At 52.6% G+C, this 15,585-nt stretch overlaps 1 protein-coding gene across 2 annotated transcripts in view; it reads right to left on the bottom strand.

Moving 5' to 3' along the window:
* Positions 1-3,522: 3,522 nt before the first annotated feature.
* The window catches only part of MGAT5B (alpha-1,6-mannosylglycoprotein 6-beta-N-acetylglucosaminyltransferase B), a 72,453-nt gene continuing 60,390 nt past the window's right edge, over positions 3,523-15,585 (bottom strand). For both annotated transcript variants that reach the window (XM_083874576.1, XM_083874577.1), the window contains exons 13-17: positions 14,488-14,634; positions 12,338-12,454; positions 6,159-6,233; positions 5,460-5,737; positions 3,523-4,046 (exon numbers count right to left, since the gene is read on the bottom strand). In XM_083874576.1, coding sequence (XP_083730702.1) covers positions 3,848-4,046; positions 5,460-5,737; positions 6,159-6,233; positions 12,338-12,454; positions 14,488-14,634 — 816 coding nt within the window. In that variant the 3' untranslated portion in view covers positions 3,523-3,847. The remainder of the gene's footprint in view (positions 4,047-5,459; positions 5,738-6,158; positions 6,234-12,337; positions 12,455-14,487; positions 14,635-15,585) is intronic.

Raw genomic sequence — 15,585 nt, 5'->3', positions numbered from 1 at the left:
GGGGGAAATAACCGCCGTGCTTACATCTTCAGCAGCTCCTTGATCTGCTGATAAACCCGTTAGGGGAAATAAATGGCTTTCTCCTGCCCGGACCGTCCACATCAGGGATGCGATTTGCCGTTTTACCCAAGCGCTGATAAGGGGAGGATCAGGAGGGAAAAGCCACTTTAACCATTTGCTAATAAAGGAGCAGATAAGAGCGGGGCAGCACCGTGAGCTCCCCCCGGCCGGGATTTACAGCCCCGATCGCTCCGGGCTGGATCCGCAGGGCAGGGAGATGCTCCAGGGACGGGGATGCTGCGAGGGGACACAGGGCAGGGACCCCCATCCCCTCCCCACTGCCCCCACTGCACTGCCACGGGAAGGGTTTGATGCCAGCGACATTAAAAAAAACCGCCAAAACTCCATAAAGAAAGTTCTGGGTGGAATTACTTAAAAGAAGAGTGAAGCTCAGAAATATAAATCGCCCCTGGCTTCATTTCTAGGTAAGGAAAATGGATTTTCAGAACAATATCATTCTTTTGACACGCCTGTCCTGGTTTCGCAGCTGCCAGAAAACAGGTTAGGAAAAAAATCCAAGACATTCCTGGAGGCTCTGCTGGCTGGGTGCCACCAGAGGTGCCATCAAAAGGTCCAACCTCACCCTGAGGGGACTCCAGGGGTTCCCCACACACCACTCGGGCTGTTAAACAAACTGTCCCAGCTGGGAGAGTGCAGCTGGCAGCTCCTCATTTCATTTTGTTTGGGTTTATTCATAGTTTTGACACCATTTTCCCTTCTTTTCCCCCTCCTGACTGGGGATTTATTCTTTGCAATGAGCTGTGGGAATTAGAACCTCTTTCATATGGCAGTGGCTCTGCTTCCCTTCGAATCTCTTTCATGCTCCTGCTTAATAAATTGTGAATTTGATGTTTGGATCCTCAGATCCAGGTGACAAAGTTCCTCCCGTTTCACACCAGCAGCTCCATTCCTTGGTGCCATCTCCACATCAGGGTGTCACTGTGCCCCTGGCACACACCCCCTTGTAGCTCTGGTTGGTGCCTGAGGTGTTTTGGTTTTCTGAAATTCTTTCCCCAGGGAATTTTCTGTAAACAAGAGACATTTTTGTAACAGCAAATTTGTTTACATTTTTTCCCTAGGAGGGACTTTCTCCTTGCTGTCCCTCTGCTCTGACCAATGTGAGTGAAGAGGTTTGTCTTTGTGTCACCAATCAAATTGGTCTGTGTAGAATAGTATAAAAAAGGAGACACATCCCAGGAATAAAAAAGTCGTTTTCAGCCTTCTAAAGTCAGAGTCTTTGTGTCGTTGTGGTGTAAAACAACGTCACACCCTCACCTCATAACAAATATTTTGATGCCAATTCTGCACCCAAAATTGATGTGAACACCCAGCACTGGCATTCCCAAAGCCCCCGGCTTGCCCCACCAGTGGATTTTACAGACCAAGGCATGTGGGATGTGGCAGCAGCAGCCACACTCTGGCCCCTGTCACATCCAACATCCACCAGTGATGCTCCATCACCAACAGGCCCAAGGAGAAACTTTTCCCCAGGCAGCCCCTGAGCAGGGCTCAGCACCCACTGATGGGGCAGAGACATGACAGGCAATAGCAGAGCCTCACTCAGCCCCATCACCCGAATTTACAGGCTGACTTGAGATCCAACAAGGCTCCAGACAGATCATTATTTCCCATGACAGCAGCAAAGGTGACCCAGCCACCTTTTATTTCAGCCTGGAGAAAAATGCTCCTGCCAGGGGATAATTTGGACTCTCTGCAGTGGGAGGCAGCGCTGCACTGCTGAAAGGTGAAGGCTATTTTAAAAGCAGCTGAGCAGAAACAGAAACGGTGGAAAGAGCTGCCCAGGGAGCTGATGTGTAACAAGCGCTGCCTCGCGAGGCATCCCGAGCCTCTTGGTCTTTAAAACTTGCTTAGATCTCCTATAAAATCCGGTTTTATTTGGTTTTTACAAGCCTGGGAAGTGAACTGCTGCTGATTCCTGCTGGCAGAACCCCCGTGCCTCTCCCAGGCCAGCTCCTGCCCACCCAGCAGTGGCAGCACTCTGTGCCAGGGGCTGCTTTGAGGCTGAGATGAAAGGTGCTGTGGAGAGGTGCTGCTGCAAAGAGAGAGGCTTGCGCTGCTTTTATTTAGACACACGCTGGCTGCAAGACACAAAAATTACTTAATCAATCCTTCCCCTGGGCTGGCGTCACAGGCAGGATGGAGGCTGCCCACGCAGTTTGGAGCTGAGGATGATAAATTGCTCTGGGATAACGGCAGTGTCTCCAGCTCATCCAGGGCAGGATGGGGCCAGGCTCACACGGGGGGTGCCCAGAGGACACAGCACCCTGTGGTGACATGGCAGGGACGTGGTGAGGGCCAGCTGAGCTGAAGGAATGGGAATTTCTCCCAAAATCTGGCACGGGGAGGACAGGCTGGAGGTGACAGGGGTGTGGCACAGCTCCAGTGAGTGGCTGGGTCACAGGGCAGAGCTCATGAACTCATCCTGCCGCTGCTCTCCATCAGTCACTGTGAGCCAGAGGGGACAGTTCCACCAGGGATGCTGCAGTGACAGTGACAGTGACAGTGACAGTGACAGTGACAGTTCAGGCTGCCACCCCACCAGCCTCCCTCCCCAGCCAGGCCAGGAGCAATTCCATGCAGGGAAGGGCTGGCAAGGAGTTTCCAGCCCCTGATTTTCCAGCCACACGTTTTTTTGTGGCATGCAGGAATCTCCCCATTCAACCTTGCAAACAGCAGCAGGGCTGAGCACCAACCTTACAGCAACACCTTGTCGTGGTGAGCGACCCTACAAAAACAAAGCAGGTCACCCCAGCCAGCAACAACCCAGCCAGGGGACAGGCCAGGAGGGGAAACATTGGCAGTAGGGGGGAAACCACCCCCAAAGCAAGAGGAACAGCACTAAGGAAAGTGGAAAAAGCAAAGAGTTCTATGGAAAATGGTGACTTGGAGCTCACCTCTTGCTCTGCTGGCAACATCTGGGGCACACAGAATCAGGATGAGGCTCTTCAGCTGCTCTGGCCTCCATCAGTGCCCACCAGGAATTCCATCCTCCCCTCTGCCCACTCACCTGAATCCTGAGCAGCCCCTGTGCCCTCACCACGACCTCCAACCATCCCTGGGGGGGATAGTCAGCTCCCTGCATGTCCCAGCAGGGTGAAGGGCAGCCTGGAGGTTGGGGGGATCACTTCGGGCACCTCTGCCCTGCCTAGGGACCAGCAGCTTCCCCAGGAGCCCAGCCCAGCCCCATCCCACCCTTCACCATCCAGCCCACACTGGCTCTTCCTGGGGGTACCAGGGGTGTGTCCATCTTAACCCAGCCACTCTCCTTGTGCTTTGTCCTCCCCCAGCTCCACATCCACACCAGCATCACCCTTGTCCCCCCCAGTGCAGCTCTGCCCAAGAACTGCCACAGAAGGGCTGGGTGTGGATTTCCCTTTAATTTACCACTTGTCAGGGGGAGGGTTAAAAAAAAGAAAATCAATAAATAAACCAACTTGGGATGCTTGAAGAAGATGAAAACCCTGAAACTGCAGTCTGCTGGTGGCTTGTCCCATTGCCAGAGGAGGGGAAGGGTGTCCCCAGCCCCTCTCTCCCCACCACCCCATCCCAGCACCTCCCGGCACATCCAGGTGGGTTCGGATGGGGTCGGACGACGCTCCTCGGGAAGAAAATGACTCCAAAAGTTCAGGACATGGTCATTCACAGTTGGCTGGTGGACGAAACAACCCCCAGAGTCTGACAGAGGGAGCTGTCCCAGCTGCTGGGCTGCCCACGGAGCTCCGAGGAAAAGCCACCCGGTGTCACCAACGAGGCGGGGACACCCCGGTCACAAGCAGTCCCTGCACAGAGCCACCTGTCCCTGGCGGAAGTCGCGGCAGGGGCAGAGGCGCCGGTACTTGGGGTTGTAGCCAGCGCAGCTGAAGAGCAGCGGCTCCTTCTGGAGGTAGCACTCGCGGACGTTCTCGGCCACCGCGGGGTACAGGTGGTTCATCTCGTACTCGGTGCTGTCGCAGGCGATGCTGAGCCTGGGGGCCAAGGAAAGGTGGTCAGGTCAGGTCAGTGACCCGCTGGGGGGTCATTGAAGGGATTTTGTCCTTCCTTTGCTAAGGGTGGGGCAGAGCTTTGCTGATCTGTGTCTTCCACATCTCGGCTACATGCGAGTGCTCCTCACCAGCCCAACACGCCATGCGGGATGGGGAGAGAGACCCTGGCAACTCAACCCTGCAGCCCAGAGATGGCCCCAACCCACAGATGGCTCAGAATCACCCACAAAACCCCACATAAATCTTAGGAGTTGGACTCATTGATCCTTGTGGATCCCTTCCAGCTCATGATGGCTCTCTTACTCGCTGACCAACAGCTCTGCCTACGCTCCATGGACACCTCCTATTGCAGACAACTGACAGGGGATCAGCGAATGCCCACCTGGGAGCAGGGGATTAACCAGAAAACTGTGTTGGGCACCAGCAAAAGCCCCGAGGAGCAGCAGAAATGTCCAGTGTGGATTTTAACACCCCTCCTCTCCCAGACAGAACAGCAGCACTGGCATCGCCTTCCCACCAACCCCTCCCAGCTGACAAGCCCCTGAGTTAGCTCGTTTTAAGGTCTGGAGGAGGATGTGCAGGGGGAAAAGAGTGAAAGCCAGGCCCCAGCTCTAATTTATCATATAAAAATGTCAGCGTGACGCCTGCCTGACCAGCGTGACAGCACCGGCTACGCTCGCATTTTAATTGCCCAGAGAGCAGCACAGAGCCTGGTGGCAGATTTATACTCTATTAAAACTTCACCACTGTGTGTTCAAAATGCAGTTTTATAGAGAGAGACGTTAAAAAGGAGAGAGCAGGCAGGAGGTGGTGAGGAATGGGGCTGGGAAGAGGCAGAACCATGCCTGGAAACGCTGTTGTTGCCTGCTGAAGAGTGAAGCTTGGCCCTGCCTGCACTGCCTTGGGCATGGAGGCTCAGTGCTGGGATTTTGGGAGGGGCAGCATGAGGAAAATGGGTGCAGGGGATGGAGGGAGTAAACAGAACTTCATCTGGCTGTGGCCCCCCACAAGCTCCCTGAGAAGTCCCCAACTTACTGGAGAAACACCTCCTCCTTGCTGAGGAACCTGAAGAAGGTGGGCTCACTGACTGGCCCGTGCCACCAGGATTTTGGGAGGGGCAACATGAGGAAAAAGGGGGAAGGGGATGGAGGGAGCAAAGGGAACATCATCTAGCTAGTGCCCCCGCCCAGACTCCCTGAGAAGACCCAACTCACTGTAGAAACACCTCCTCCTTGTTGAGGAATCTGAAGAAGGTCACTCATGGACCAGCCCATGCCACCAGGATTTTGGGACGGGCAACACAAAGAAAACGGGTGCAGGGGATGCAGGGAGCAAAAGGAACATCATCTAGCTAATGGCCCACCCCACAAGCTCCCTGAGAAGACCCCAACTCACTGGAGAAACACCTCCTCCTTGTTGAGGAACCTGAAGAAGGTGGGCTCGCAGACCAGCCCGCGGCGCCGGCAGGTCTCGGTGCACGTGTGCTGGGGCTCCGACACCCACACCTGCAGGGAGGCCACCGGGGGCCACGCCTGGGGCGCCCACCCCGCGCTGGGGGACCACACCAGGTGGGTGGAGTTGGGGGACAGGGCCAGCGGGCTCGGAGGGCTTTGCATAGCAGGACTCTTGGTCTTGGGAGATGGAGGAAGAAGAGATGGTGTGCTGCAGAAATCCTGGTGGCAGAGAAGATCAGTCAGGTCAGTGCCCTGAGAGGTTAACGGTGGGGAAGGGAGGCCACTGGTGGGGCAGGAGGACACTTGGGATGATGACTTTGCTCGTCAAGTTGAAGTCACTTGCATGCATAGATGGCATCTCCTGCTGTGAGGAATGAATCTTTTCTTCTCTCACCTCTTCTTCTCCCAGTGCTGCTTTATTCTCTGCAGCAGAAAAGCCCTGACCCAGCCCCAGCACCCCCAGGTGTCTTTCTCTGGTCCATGACAAACCTCCCCCAGCCCCATCCCTGGTGCTCTCTGCAATCAAGGCACTGGTTGCACAACACCCATGGGAGAACAGGGATGCTCCCCAGGGAGAAGAGGGAAAGTTGGCTATGAAGACAGAGATGGTTCCCCAGGGAGGACAGGGATTCTCCCCCACCTGGTGCTGAATGTAGGCGTGGATCCGCTCCAGCATCCCCTCGCTGGTGTACTCGTAAGGCAGGTAAGGGTCCACCTGTGAAAGGCAAGAGCAGAGCACAGGCAGCAGGTGGGGACAGCCTTGCCCTGCCCCTGAGACAGCAGAACCTTGGGCATGGCTCTCCCTCCCACCAAAGCCCACAGCTCGTGTCTGTCCAGCAGAGTAAGCAGAGAAGAATCCTAGGGCTGGAGAAACCTCACAAGCCCTAAAGTGATAGAGGAGGACTTTGGGTTCAAGCTATTAGCAGAAATGAAATCACCTTGTTCCACTTTAGTCTCCCTTTTCTCCACTTTTAGTAAGTTATAAAATCAAATCAGTTTTCATCCAATAGGTCACTTTAAACTAAGGCATGAACTGTTCCAGTCCAAGAAACACTATTCAGCTGTGGGAGTGCAGCAATCTTAAAATACAGGGGAAGGGGTAAATTGGAAAAGATGCCAAGCTAATCCAGAGCAAAAGCATCTTGGTGCTGCCCCAGGTCTGGTGTGGCATCCTCTGTTCCCCTGACTCAGCACAGCTCTGACCACTCAGAGAGGAAGGTCCAGACTCAGACCTGAACATCAGACACCTGGCTCAAACAAAACTGGCCAGGAAAGGGCAGGGCTGGGACCGGCTGTGCACAATCCAGAGAAAAACATCTCCCTTTTCCCACTGCCATGCCACTGAGGGTTTGCTGCCCAGTGCAGGTGGCTGTGGTGGGGTGGAAGCCATCATCTGTGCCAGCCCCAGGGCCTTGGTGGTCCCTGCAGGCACTGGCTGGGGTGGGCCAGGGAGGCAGGAGCTGGGTGAGCACTGGGATGGAGCAAACACTGGTGCCCACATGGATGTCAGTGCTGTCCCTGCACCTCCATGTCCAGAACTGCTATTTACAGTCAGCAGTGCCCAAACAATGGGATATTTTCCGTGTGGGTTACAAAATGCTCCTGGTCTCCAGAAGACTCTGCCTGCCCTTCCTGTTCTGGGAGTCAGCTCAGGTCCTGGCAGGGCACACTCCCTCCTCTGCACAGTGGCTCAGCAGTGTCCCCACATGAGCCTGTCCCTGGCACTGTGGTGGCACAGGCTCCAGGGCAGGCAGGAACAGCCTGGAGCAGGTCCCTCAGCAGGACCAGGGCCTGACCACTTCCCCCAGGTCTGTTGTTGATTTTCCCCAGGGGAAGAGCACTGCCATAGGGCTGTGACTGATGCCTCCCTTCCCTCTAGAACAAATTATTTTTTAAGGAACTTTCTGCCCTGGGAAGACATATTTTTCCAGAGAGATGTTACATGGGGTGCAGGAGGTTGGTGCATGGAAGGGGCCAGTCCTGGGACCTCCTTCCCACTGGTGTATCTCTGCAGAGCTTTATTCAGAAGGATTATAAGCAAAACCACCCAAAGATAATTAATCCAGAAAACACTGCTGCTTTTCTGAGCTCTGCACCTCCAAAACAGCTATTTCCTTTTGAAGTACCTGTCAAAACCAAGCTCAAAGGCTCAGTCTGCTGAGAACCCTCTAAGCATCTCCCTGCCATAAATATCCCACCTGAGATCTCAGCCAGGCTGGAAATCACAGCTGCTTCATCTAATTACAGATGTGCACGCTAATCAGGGCTGACACGGTGACGGGCACCAATCCTGCCTCTGAATTCCTGATGGGCTCTCTGTTAACTGGGGCAGAGTCCTCTCAAAGCAAAACTGCCTGTCTCAGTTTCAGAGCCAGGCTGGGGCTGCCTGGCACCGGTTTGGAGGAGACAAAGCACCTCTTGCTCAGCATCACCATTGCTCAGTCTCATCTCAGCACTGTTTCCATGGGGGGCTTTTCCCAGGAGCCCCTTTTGCCAGGTATAATTCCAGAAACAGCCTCATCCCCCAAAACATTGCAGCACATGACACAAACCCTCCTTGTGCCTGCACAGGTACCCAGAGGTGATGCTCCAGGTGCAATCCCACCTCTCCACAGGCTCCCTGGGGCCCTGTGGGATCCCTGGGCATCAGGAATGGGCTGGGGCCCACTGCAGCCCCTGCTCCTCCAGCCTCCCTCCTTCTCAGGGGGTCCCCCAAAGGCTCTCACTTCCCTCTCCAGGTTTTGTTAGGATTCAGCTCGTGCTCTCAGGACTGAGAAAATGCCAATTTGGAGAAGATAATTGTTTAATTAAAATCTGACAGGCTCGGCCTCTTCTCAACAGCCACGTTGCTAATGGCACTCTTCACGTCAGGAGCTCAGGATGTCCCCAGAGCCCTGGGAGGGAGGAGGAGGGGGATTCTGAGGTGGGGATCACTGCATCCCACTGCAGAATGGTGCACAGGATGGCATGGCAGGGAATGGAAGGGTTGGTAAGATGGACTTTGCCATCCTTTCCTCAGGTGGGGAGCACAGAGGCAGAGCTCCCCAGCCCCAGTGCTGTCTCCATCAGCCAAGCAGGGAGTCACTGGTGTCCCTTGGGGATGTCACCACGAGAGGCCTGGGTTTGGAGTCTCCATCTGGAAGGGAGCATGAAGTGTCCTTCATCCAAAAGGAAAAAGAAAGCGGGGCGGAAAAATCTCTGAACGTCATCAGACAAATAAGTAGAAAAATAATGCAATTCTGTGCTGGCACGTAACAGCAGGCTGGAACATTTTAACCAGCTATTTTCACTGTGATGTTTAATGTGCCGCTCTTTCAGGCATAGTCTGAAATGTATAATTTTCCATTATAGTCCTGTATGTTTGACTTTAATATAATGAAGCCTCCCTTCACTACACCAGAATATTGGGTCTATTAAATTGCTTGTGTGAGGACTGGTTTTGACAATGGGAAAAGCTGAAGGCCCAGAAAATGGTGGTGCCTGCAAACCTCTCTCCTTCTCCAGCCTCTAAGCCCAGGATAACAGATGGAATCCATCACTGGGACAAGGCTGCAGCATCCCCTTCCCCAGGGGGACAGCACTTGTCTCTCTGCCCCCTGTCCCTGTGCTGAGATTTGATCTCTGGGATGGAGTGGTTTGGTGCTTCCCTGGTTTTGATTTTCCCTATAAATAGGTCAGGGATCCAAACCATCAGGGAAAGCCAGAACTGCTCCAAGTGAGATGAATGGCAGAGACACAGCCTGCCAAAAACCTTGGCCAGCAGCTGGAGGGTGACCTGGAACGAGTGTCACCTCCAAAGGGATGAGGGAGGGCAGCACAAGGGCCGTTCTTGGGGGAAAAAACCACAGATTGCAAACCCAAACCACATCCCAGGCATGATTCAGCTCTGCCTCCAGAAGGGAGAAGTTTCTTTCAGGCAGAACTAGGTTGGGAGGGACGCCTGCTGCATCCCAACTGCTCTGCTTGCACAGAGCCAGCAGCCAGCCCTGAGCCTGGGGAGCTCTGCCAGCCCAGCAGGAGCTGTGGGAGGGCACAGCCTGCCCCAAGTACAGCACTGGGGGCAGCAGGAGAAACTGAGGGGCTGCAGTGACACCAAAATATTGCTGAGAAGCAGCAAATCCCCCTCGGATCAAAGCAGGGCGAGGCTGTTGTCAGCTCAGCCACACCAGCAATACTGCCAGGTCCATGAACCAGCTCCCAAACTCCCAGACAGGCTCCCAGCATCCCAGTTCCAAGTCCCTGGTCCCCAGCACAGCTTCCACCTGATGGCAGAGCCAGTTTTCCCACAAGATCCCATATCCTCAAAAATGTCTTACTGAGTTCTGGCCTAGAAGATGCAAAACATCTGTGGGATATGTGATTTTTCAGTCATACCACCACCACAACAACAACAAAAAAAATCCCTAAATAAAATCAATTTCAGGTCAGTTTTCAATTTCCAATGTTTTCACCCATCAGGGAGGGGAGAAATGTTGTGTTTCAGGTTCAATCTGTCTGAGTTGGTGAAGCAAAGGGAAATGCATCATTTCAGATCCAGCATTCCTTTCAATAAATTGGCAGGGTATTTCCAAACAAAGGCAGGCAGATGGGAAACAAAACCATAGTATTTCATTCCAGTAATTTTGAAATGAAATGTTTTGACAGAAAAAAAAATAAATTGATGGTGGTTATTCCGAAACACAGACAAATTTATTAGATATTCCAATAACAGAACACCCCATTTTGCCTTTAAGGGGGGAAAAAAAGAGTCAGTAAAATAATTTCTCCAAACTCCAGTAACTGGCTGGGAACAGGAACACTAAATTGCCCAGCTACCGTCTTCCTGCAGCTCCTCCTGTTAATACCCTTGTTTTCCATTCCTGCTGTAACAAACAGTATTTTAAAGACAAGATACCCCTGGACTCCTGGAGCTAAAGCCCATAATAAGGCTTTTAAACCTGTAAGGTAGGTCAATTTTTAGGCTTAATTGCCTTGTCAGCATCTCTAATAAAGCAGACCTTTCTATTTAAAAGATAAAAAGGTGTGGTGGGGGGGAAAAAAGAGGCTTCTGTAATTTATTCACACTCACTCCCTGCTCTGCTCTGCTCTGCTCTGCTCTGCTCTGGGAGGATTTATACAATGTCTTTAAAACCCCAGAGAGGTGAGTTGTGGATTAACCCCTTGGTGGGAAGGAATCCCTCCTCTCCAGAGCCACCTCCTGTCACAATGCAAATGAGGCCTCAGTGACTGGAGTTGTCAATTTAAGGCAAATTTAGAACTTCCAGCAGCTAAGGGCAATTCCAGAGGCTGGGATGCTTTGTGGGAGGGCACTAGAGTGGGGTCCTGATCCCAGAGTGGGAATGAGGAGAAGAGCTGAGACAGGAGCTTGGATTGGGGCAGAACAGGGATGGGCACAGCACAGCAGACTCCAGTGAGTGCCCAGTTCCGGACACCAGCTCCCTCTGCCCAGTGCCCATCATGCCACCAAACCCTTCCCTAAAATCCTTTTTAGTTCTTTAATTTTTAACCAGACCATCAAGCACCTAAATGACCTGGTGCACATCCAGTCAACGCTGCAGCAGCACAGCACAGCTGCCCAGGAACCAGCATAGCCCTTTCCTCCATCTCAATCTCACCGTTCTTTAATTATTTTAACAGCACAGCAGCACCAGGCTTCACTGTTTTCCTTCTTCTCTTCTGGAAAAAAACCTGAAAATTTCCTTCTCTCTCCCAAAACAGCTCCCAGCATTCCACCCACAGCAATTCCTTCACTTCAGGGCTGTCTCCAGCCCAGATGGTGGAGGGTCAAGCTCTGACAGCTGGCCTGGCAGCACAGCAGCAGGGATGTCATTATTTTTAATTTAATTCCAATCGAGATACGGGAACGGATGTGCAAAACAACAACTGTTTTCCTAAGTCGGGTTTGATCAGTCTTTACAAACTCACAGAGAAAATGAGCATGAGGTGAAGAGCTGCAGTCATCACCCTCGAGGAGGTGATGGCACGGCCACAGTTACCTGAATCAGGTCCCCAGATTGCCAGATCTGCAGTTTCTGATGCAGGGAAAAGGAAGAATGACCCTTCTCTGACCAGCATCACACCTGTCCCACCCCAAATCCCACCCAACACCATCAACCCTGAGCCCAGGTTCCACAGCTCATCCCTGTCCTCGAGAGAGGATGGCTCATAGAGAGGATGGCTCATCCCAGGTGAAGCAAATTGCCAGCAAAATGGTGATCAGCACTTTCCTCCCCTCCAGGAAAATTGACTTTAATAATTTGGACAACTTGAAAGGCTTCTGCCACAGGGTGGGAGTTAAATATTCATGAGGGAGCGTTTCCAGAGTGGGCACAGCAGGAGTGCTGCCTTCCCTGGGGTTCTCCCCTTCCTTACATCCCTCACAGAGCCAACTCCTGAAGTTATTCCTATCGATTTGCTCCATCCAAAGGTAATGATCAGTGAAATGGGGGAGAGGCAGGTGCAGAGGGCTGCAGCTCTGTGGGTTTATCTTTGTGATCACACCAGCACCCAGAACTGCTCTACACCTGCAGCAACCTCAGCCTCCTGCTCCCAAACTTCATCTCAGCCTCCCTTTGCTCACAGGTTCCCGGGGGATGCCTCAAAGGCACAGCTCTGCCCTGAGGAAACACCTACAATGCTCAGTGCCAAAGCAAGGTGGGAGCAACTTGTGCCCCTGGGGCTGCAGGAAAGGATGAAAAAATCCAAAGGAGAAAGGAAAAGAAATTAATGTCTGAAAAGGACAGCCAGGCTCCAAGATCTGCTGCTGCCTGTCCAAACCCAGCAGTGGGGAGGTCACCCCAAAAGTGCTCTGAGCTGTACCTGTGTCCTCATGATGGTTTTGATGGCAGCTTCAAACTCCTCGGAGTTGTTGTAGTCAACAGTCCACACGTGGGGCTTCCCAATGAAGTCTTCAGCATAGGGGTGTTGGGAGGACACCTGAAACACAGCAGTGCCAGCTGGATTTTGCAGTCCCTGCTGGAATGGCTGCTGCTTCCTGCCCACAGCTGGATGGCAGAGAGGAGCAGCAGCCTCACAGACACAGTGGGGTTTAACCCACTGCAGCAGGGAGTGCTGGAAGAGGGTTTCCTCTGAATCCAGCTGCTCCCCAGCCTCAGGATGATGTGCTATAATTCCCATTGGGCTGGGATACCCCATTCCCAACAACACTGAAATCCTTTTGCAGCCTGGATTATCTCCATCTCTGTAACAGAGGAATATTTTAACCCTGACCTGAGCCATTCCGTGGGTGTGGATGGTAAAAACACACCAAAGCAGGAAAGGAGTGTGAAGGCACCACATCTCCCAGATTTACCAGCTCTAGAAACAAGGCAGGGAGAACATTCATTGCCACTGAGGGCTGGGAGGGTCTGGCCCTGGGAGAGAGCAGTGCTGGGAGCTGCATCACCCTGATGCCACAGGCAGCCCACACACTGGTACTCCACAGGTACTGACAGCCTTGCTTCTCCCTGGGCTGCCCACCCAGGTGATTTTTGGGGATGATAAATCAAAAATCTTTGATCTACCTCTTTTTTTTCAGCCCTGAGGCTTTTTCAGCCCTGATCTCCTCTGGGAAGGGAGAGAGGTTGCTGAGCAGAGGAGGTGTTTGGGGGGCACAAAAAACTCTCAGAGGGGCCTGAACCCCTGCCAGCTGGAGGAGAAGAGCTGTGTGGTTTATCCTCCTCACTGCTGTCCTTCCTCATCTCTTCCCTGGCAAATTGATCACCTCTTTTCCCTCCAGCACATAAACACCCTGAGGCATTTCACAGCCCTCGCCCCAGGCTGCCACCCGGGCTCCTGGCTGAGGTACAGCCCCACCCCAATGGGTGCTAACACCTAATTCGGGGGGTTCATGGGTGTTAATATCTCATTCAGGGGGTGCATGGGGCAAGCAGGGGGAGCAGGACAGCCCAGTCCATCTGCACAACCCTCCCCAGCTCCCTTCCCGCTCGGCAAGGGAGCCTTGCACTGCATTATCCACTTTATTAATAATAAAAGAGGCAATTTTCTCAAGCCCTTAACTTTTAAAGAGTTCCTGCTCTACTTAGATTGAATTCCCAGTGATGGGCAAGCCTGGGAGGGATTTCATAGCCCTGCCACAGTGTGCAGGTCCTGGTGTCCCTCTGGGGGGACAAAGGGACGAGCAGGGGAGCATTGCCCTGGGCTGGGAGCAGGGTGTGGGGGACCTGTGGATCTGGGCTGCTGGGGAAGGAGCTGGGGGTCTGCAGAAGCTTCTCCTTGGAAACCCCAAACCTACAGCACAGCCCCTTCCATCCAAGGCCAATCCCCAAATCCCCACCTGCAGACATCCACAGGGGAAATTGTGATAGAAAAAAAAATAACCTCAGTGTATCAGCTGCTCTTCCCCAGGCTGGCCCAAGCCCAGAAGGGCTCCAAAGAGCCTCCCAGAGCTCACTTGCTGTCCTGGGTTGCAGTGTAGGATGTACACAAAGTATTTATTCTATCACCATCTCCATGAACTGTTAAACCAAGTGGGGCAGTATTCTAGTGTTCCCAGGCCCCTGCCTTTGGGCTCTTCTGCTCATGGCCCATCAATGCCTTGCCCAGGACTCACAGGGAACTCCCTCCAGGAGCTCTCTCTGTTTAATGGGCCATCAAGGAGCCACTGCACGACTCCTCATCCCATTGGGAGATGCTCTGCCCAGGGGGAGGAGCCAAGCATTCCCACCTGGAGAGAATCTGGGATTTGGGACAGGACAAGCAGCCCTGACCCACTGGATGCCCAGAGGAGCAGAGCTCTCAGACCTTTCTACAGGATCACTGCTTCAGGAAGAGCCCCTCACCTGGACTGCTCCCACCACCCTGCTCAGGCTGTGTTCTGACTCTGTCAGTGATCCTTTGTGTTATTGCATTTATTTTATTTTATTTTACCTTTTTACCTTTCTTCTTATTAAATTGTATTTTTGACTTGGAGCCTCTCACTCATTTTGCTTTCAAACCACGACACTTGCCTCTCTGGACGTGGGCTTCCCTCGGAAGAACTCGTGGTTGAGGGAGCTGTGGGGAGGGTTGAATCGAGCCTGCAGGAACACGCAGCCGTTGGCGATGGCCTCCAGCGGGGCCGGGCCCTCGTAGGGGAACCCAAAGCCAATGAAGAGCTGCAAAGGCAGAAACACAGCCCTGCTGAGGGGATGTTCCCCCAAAGATAAACCCACCAGCATCCCCTCTCTCTCTCTCTGCTCTGCTTCTGCACACAGGTGTCACCCCTGATTTTCTTGCTTTCAAGTGTTTGAGCCTTTGCAGCACCGTTCTCATGCTGCTTCATGTAAACAATGTGTGTTCTTAAAAATTATCTGTGTGTTTTGCATAGTTGTTCTCTGAAAGAGAACTTGATTGAAAGTAAGAGTGACCAATGGAGTCAGGAGGTTGTAACCTCCTTGGTCCAATCTGGGCCCTCTGTAAAAAATGTATATAAGTAGATTGGAGTCAGATAATAAAGAGCCTTTTATGTTTATGTATTTATATATGTTTATATGTTTATATATGTTTATATATTTATATATGTCTATATAAAGACCCTGCTGTCCTCTGTGGGGGTCCACACCCACGTCACAACTTGTTACCCCTCTAAGGGCAGGGGTAACACACAGGAGCCTCTAATGGGGTTCCAACAAACTGGGCTCAAAATTCCCCCCTTTCCATCAGGCACAGCCCATTTTGCACAGCCATGGAGTGTCCAGGGGCTGCAAGTTCCTCCATGGTGCTTACAATCATCACTTTGGCCCTGCAAGGAGCAACATTGTTTTGCCAAAGCTGTTTGAGCTGGAAAATCAGGAATTTTTCCCCCAGGCAGCAGCTGAAGGCGACAGGGATGCGCCCACACCCACACACTCCAAGAATCTCCAAGTTTATTTTTATCACAGCTATAAGGTGAAAAAAAAAAAACACCCCACCCTAGTCAGCAATAAGTGAGTTAATGAGGAAACTTTGCCTTCTGCCTGTGGACAGTCTGCAAGGAGAAAGTCATCAGACACATCTTGATCTGAGATGTGCTGTGCTCCGTTCCTGCCTAATTATCCTGGCTGAGAGGCTCCTGGTTAATTATTCCA

Source organism: Zosterops lateralis (genome assembly GCF_965231275.1).
Source record: "Zosterops lateralis genome assembly, chromosome: 18".
Classification (NCBI taxonomy): Eukaryota; Metazoa; Chordata; class Aves; order Passeriformes; family Zosteropidae; genus Zosterops; species Zosterops lateralis.
The sequence above is the reverse complement of the archived record's forward strand: the minus strand, read 5'-3'. Positions and strand labels throughout refer to the sequence as shown.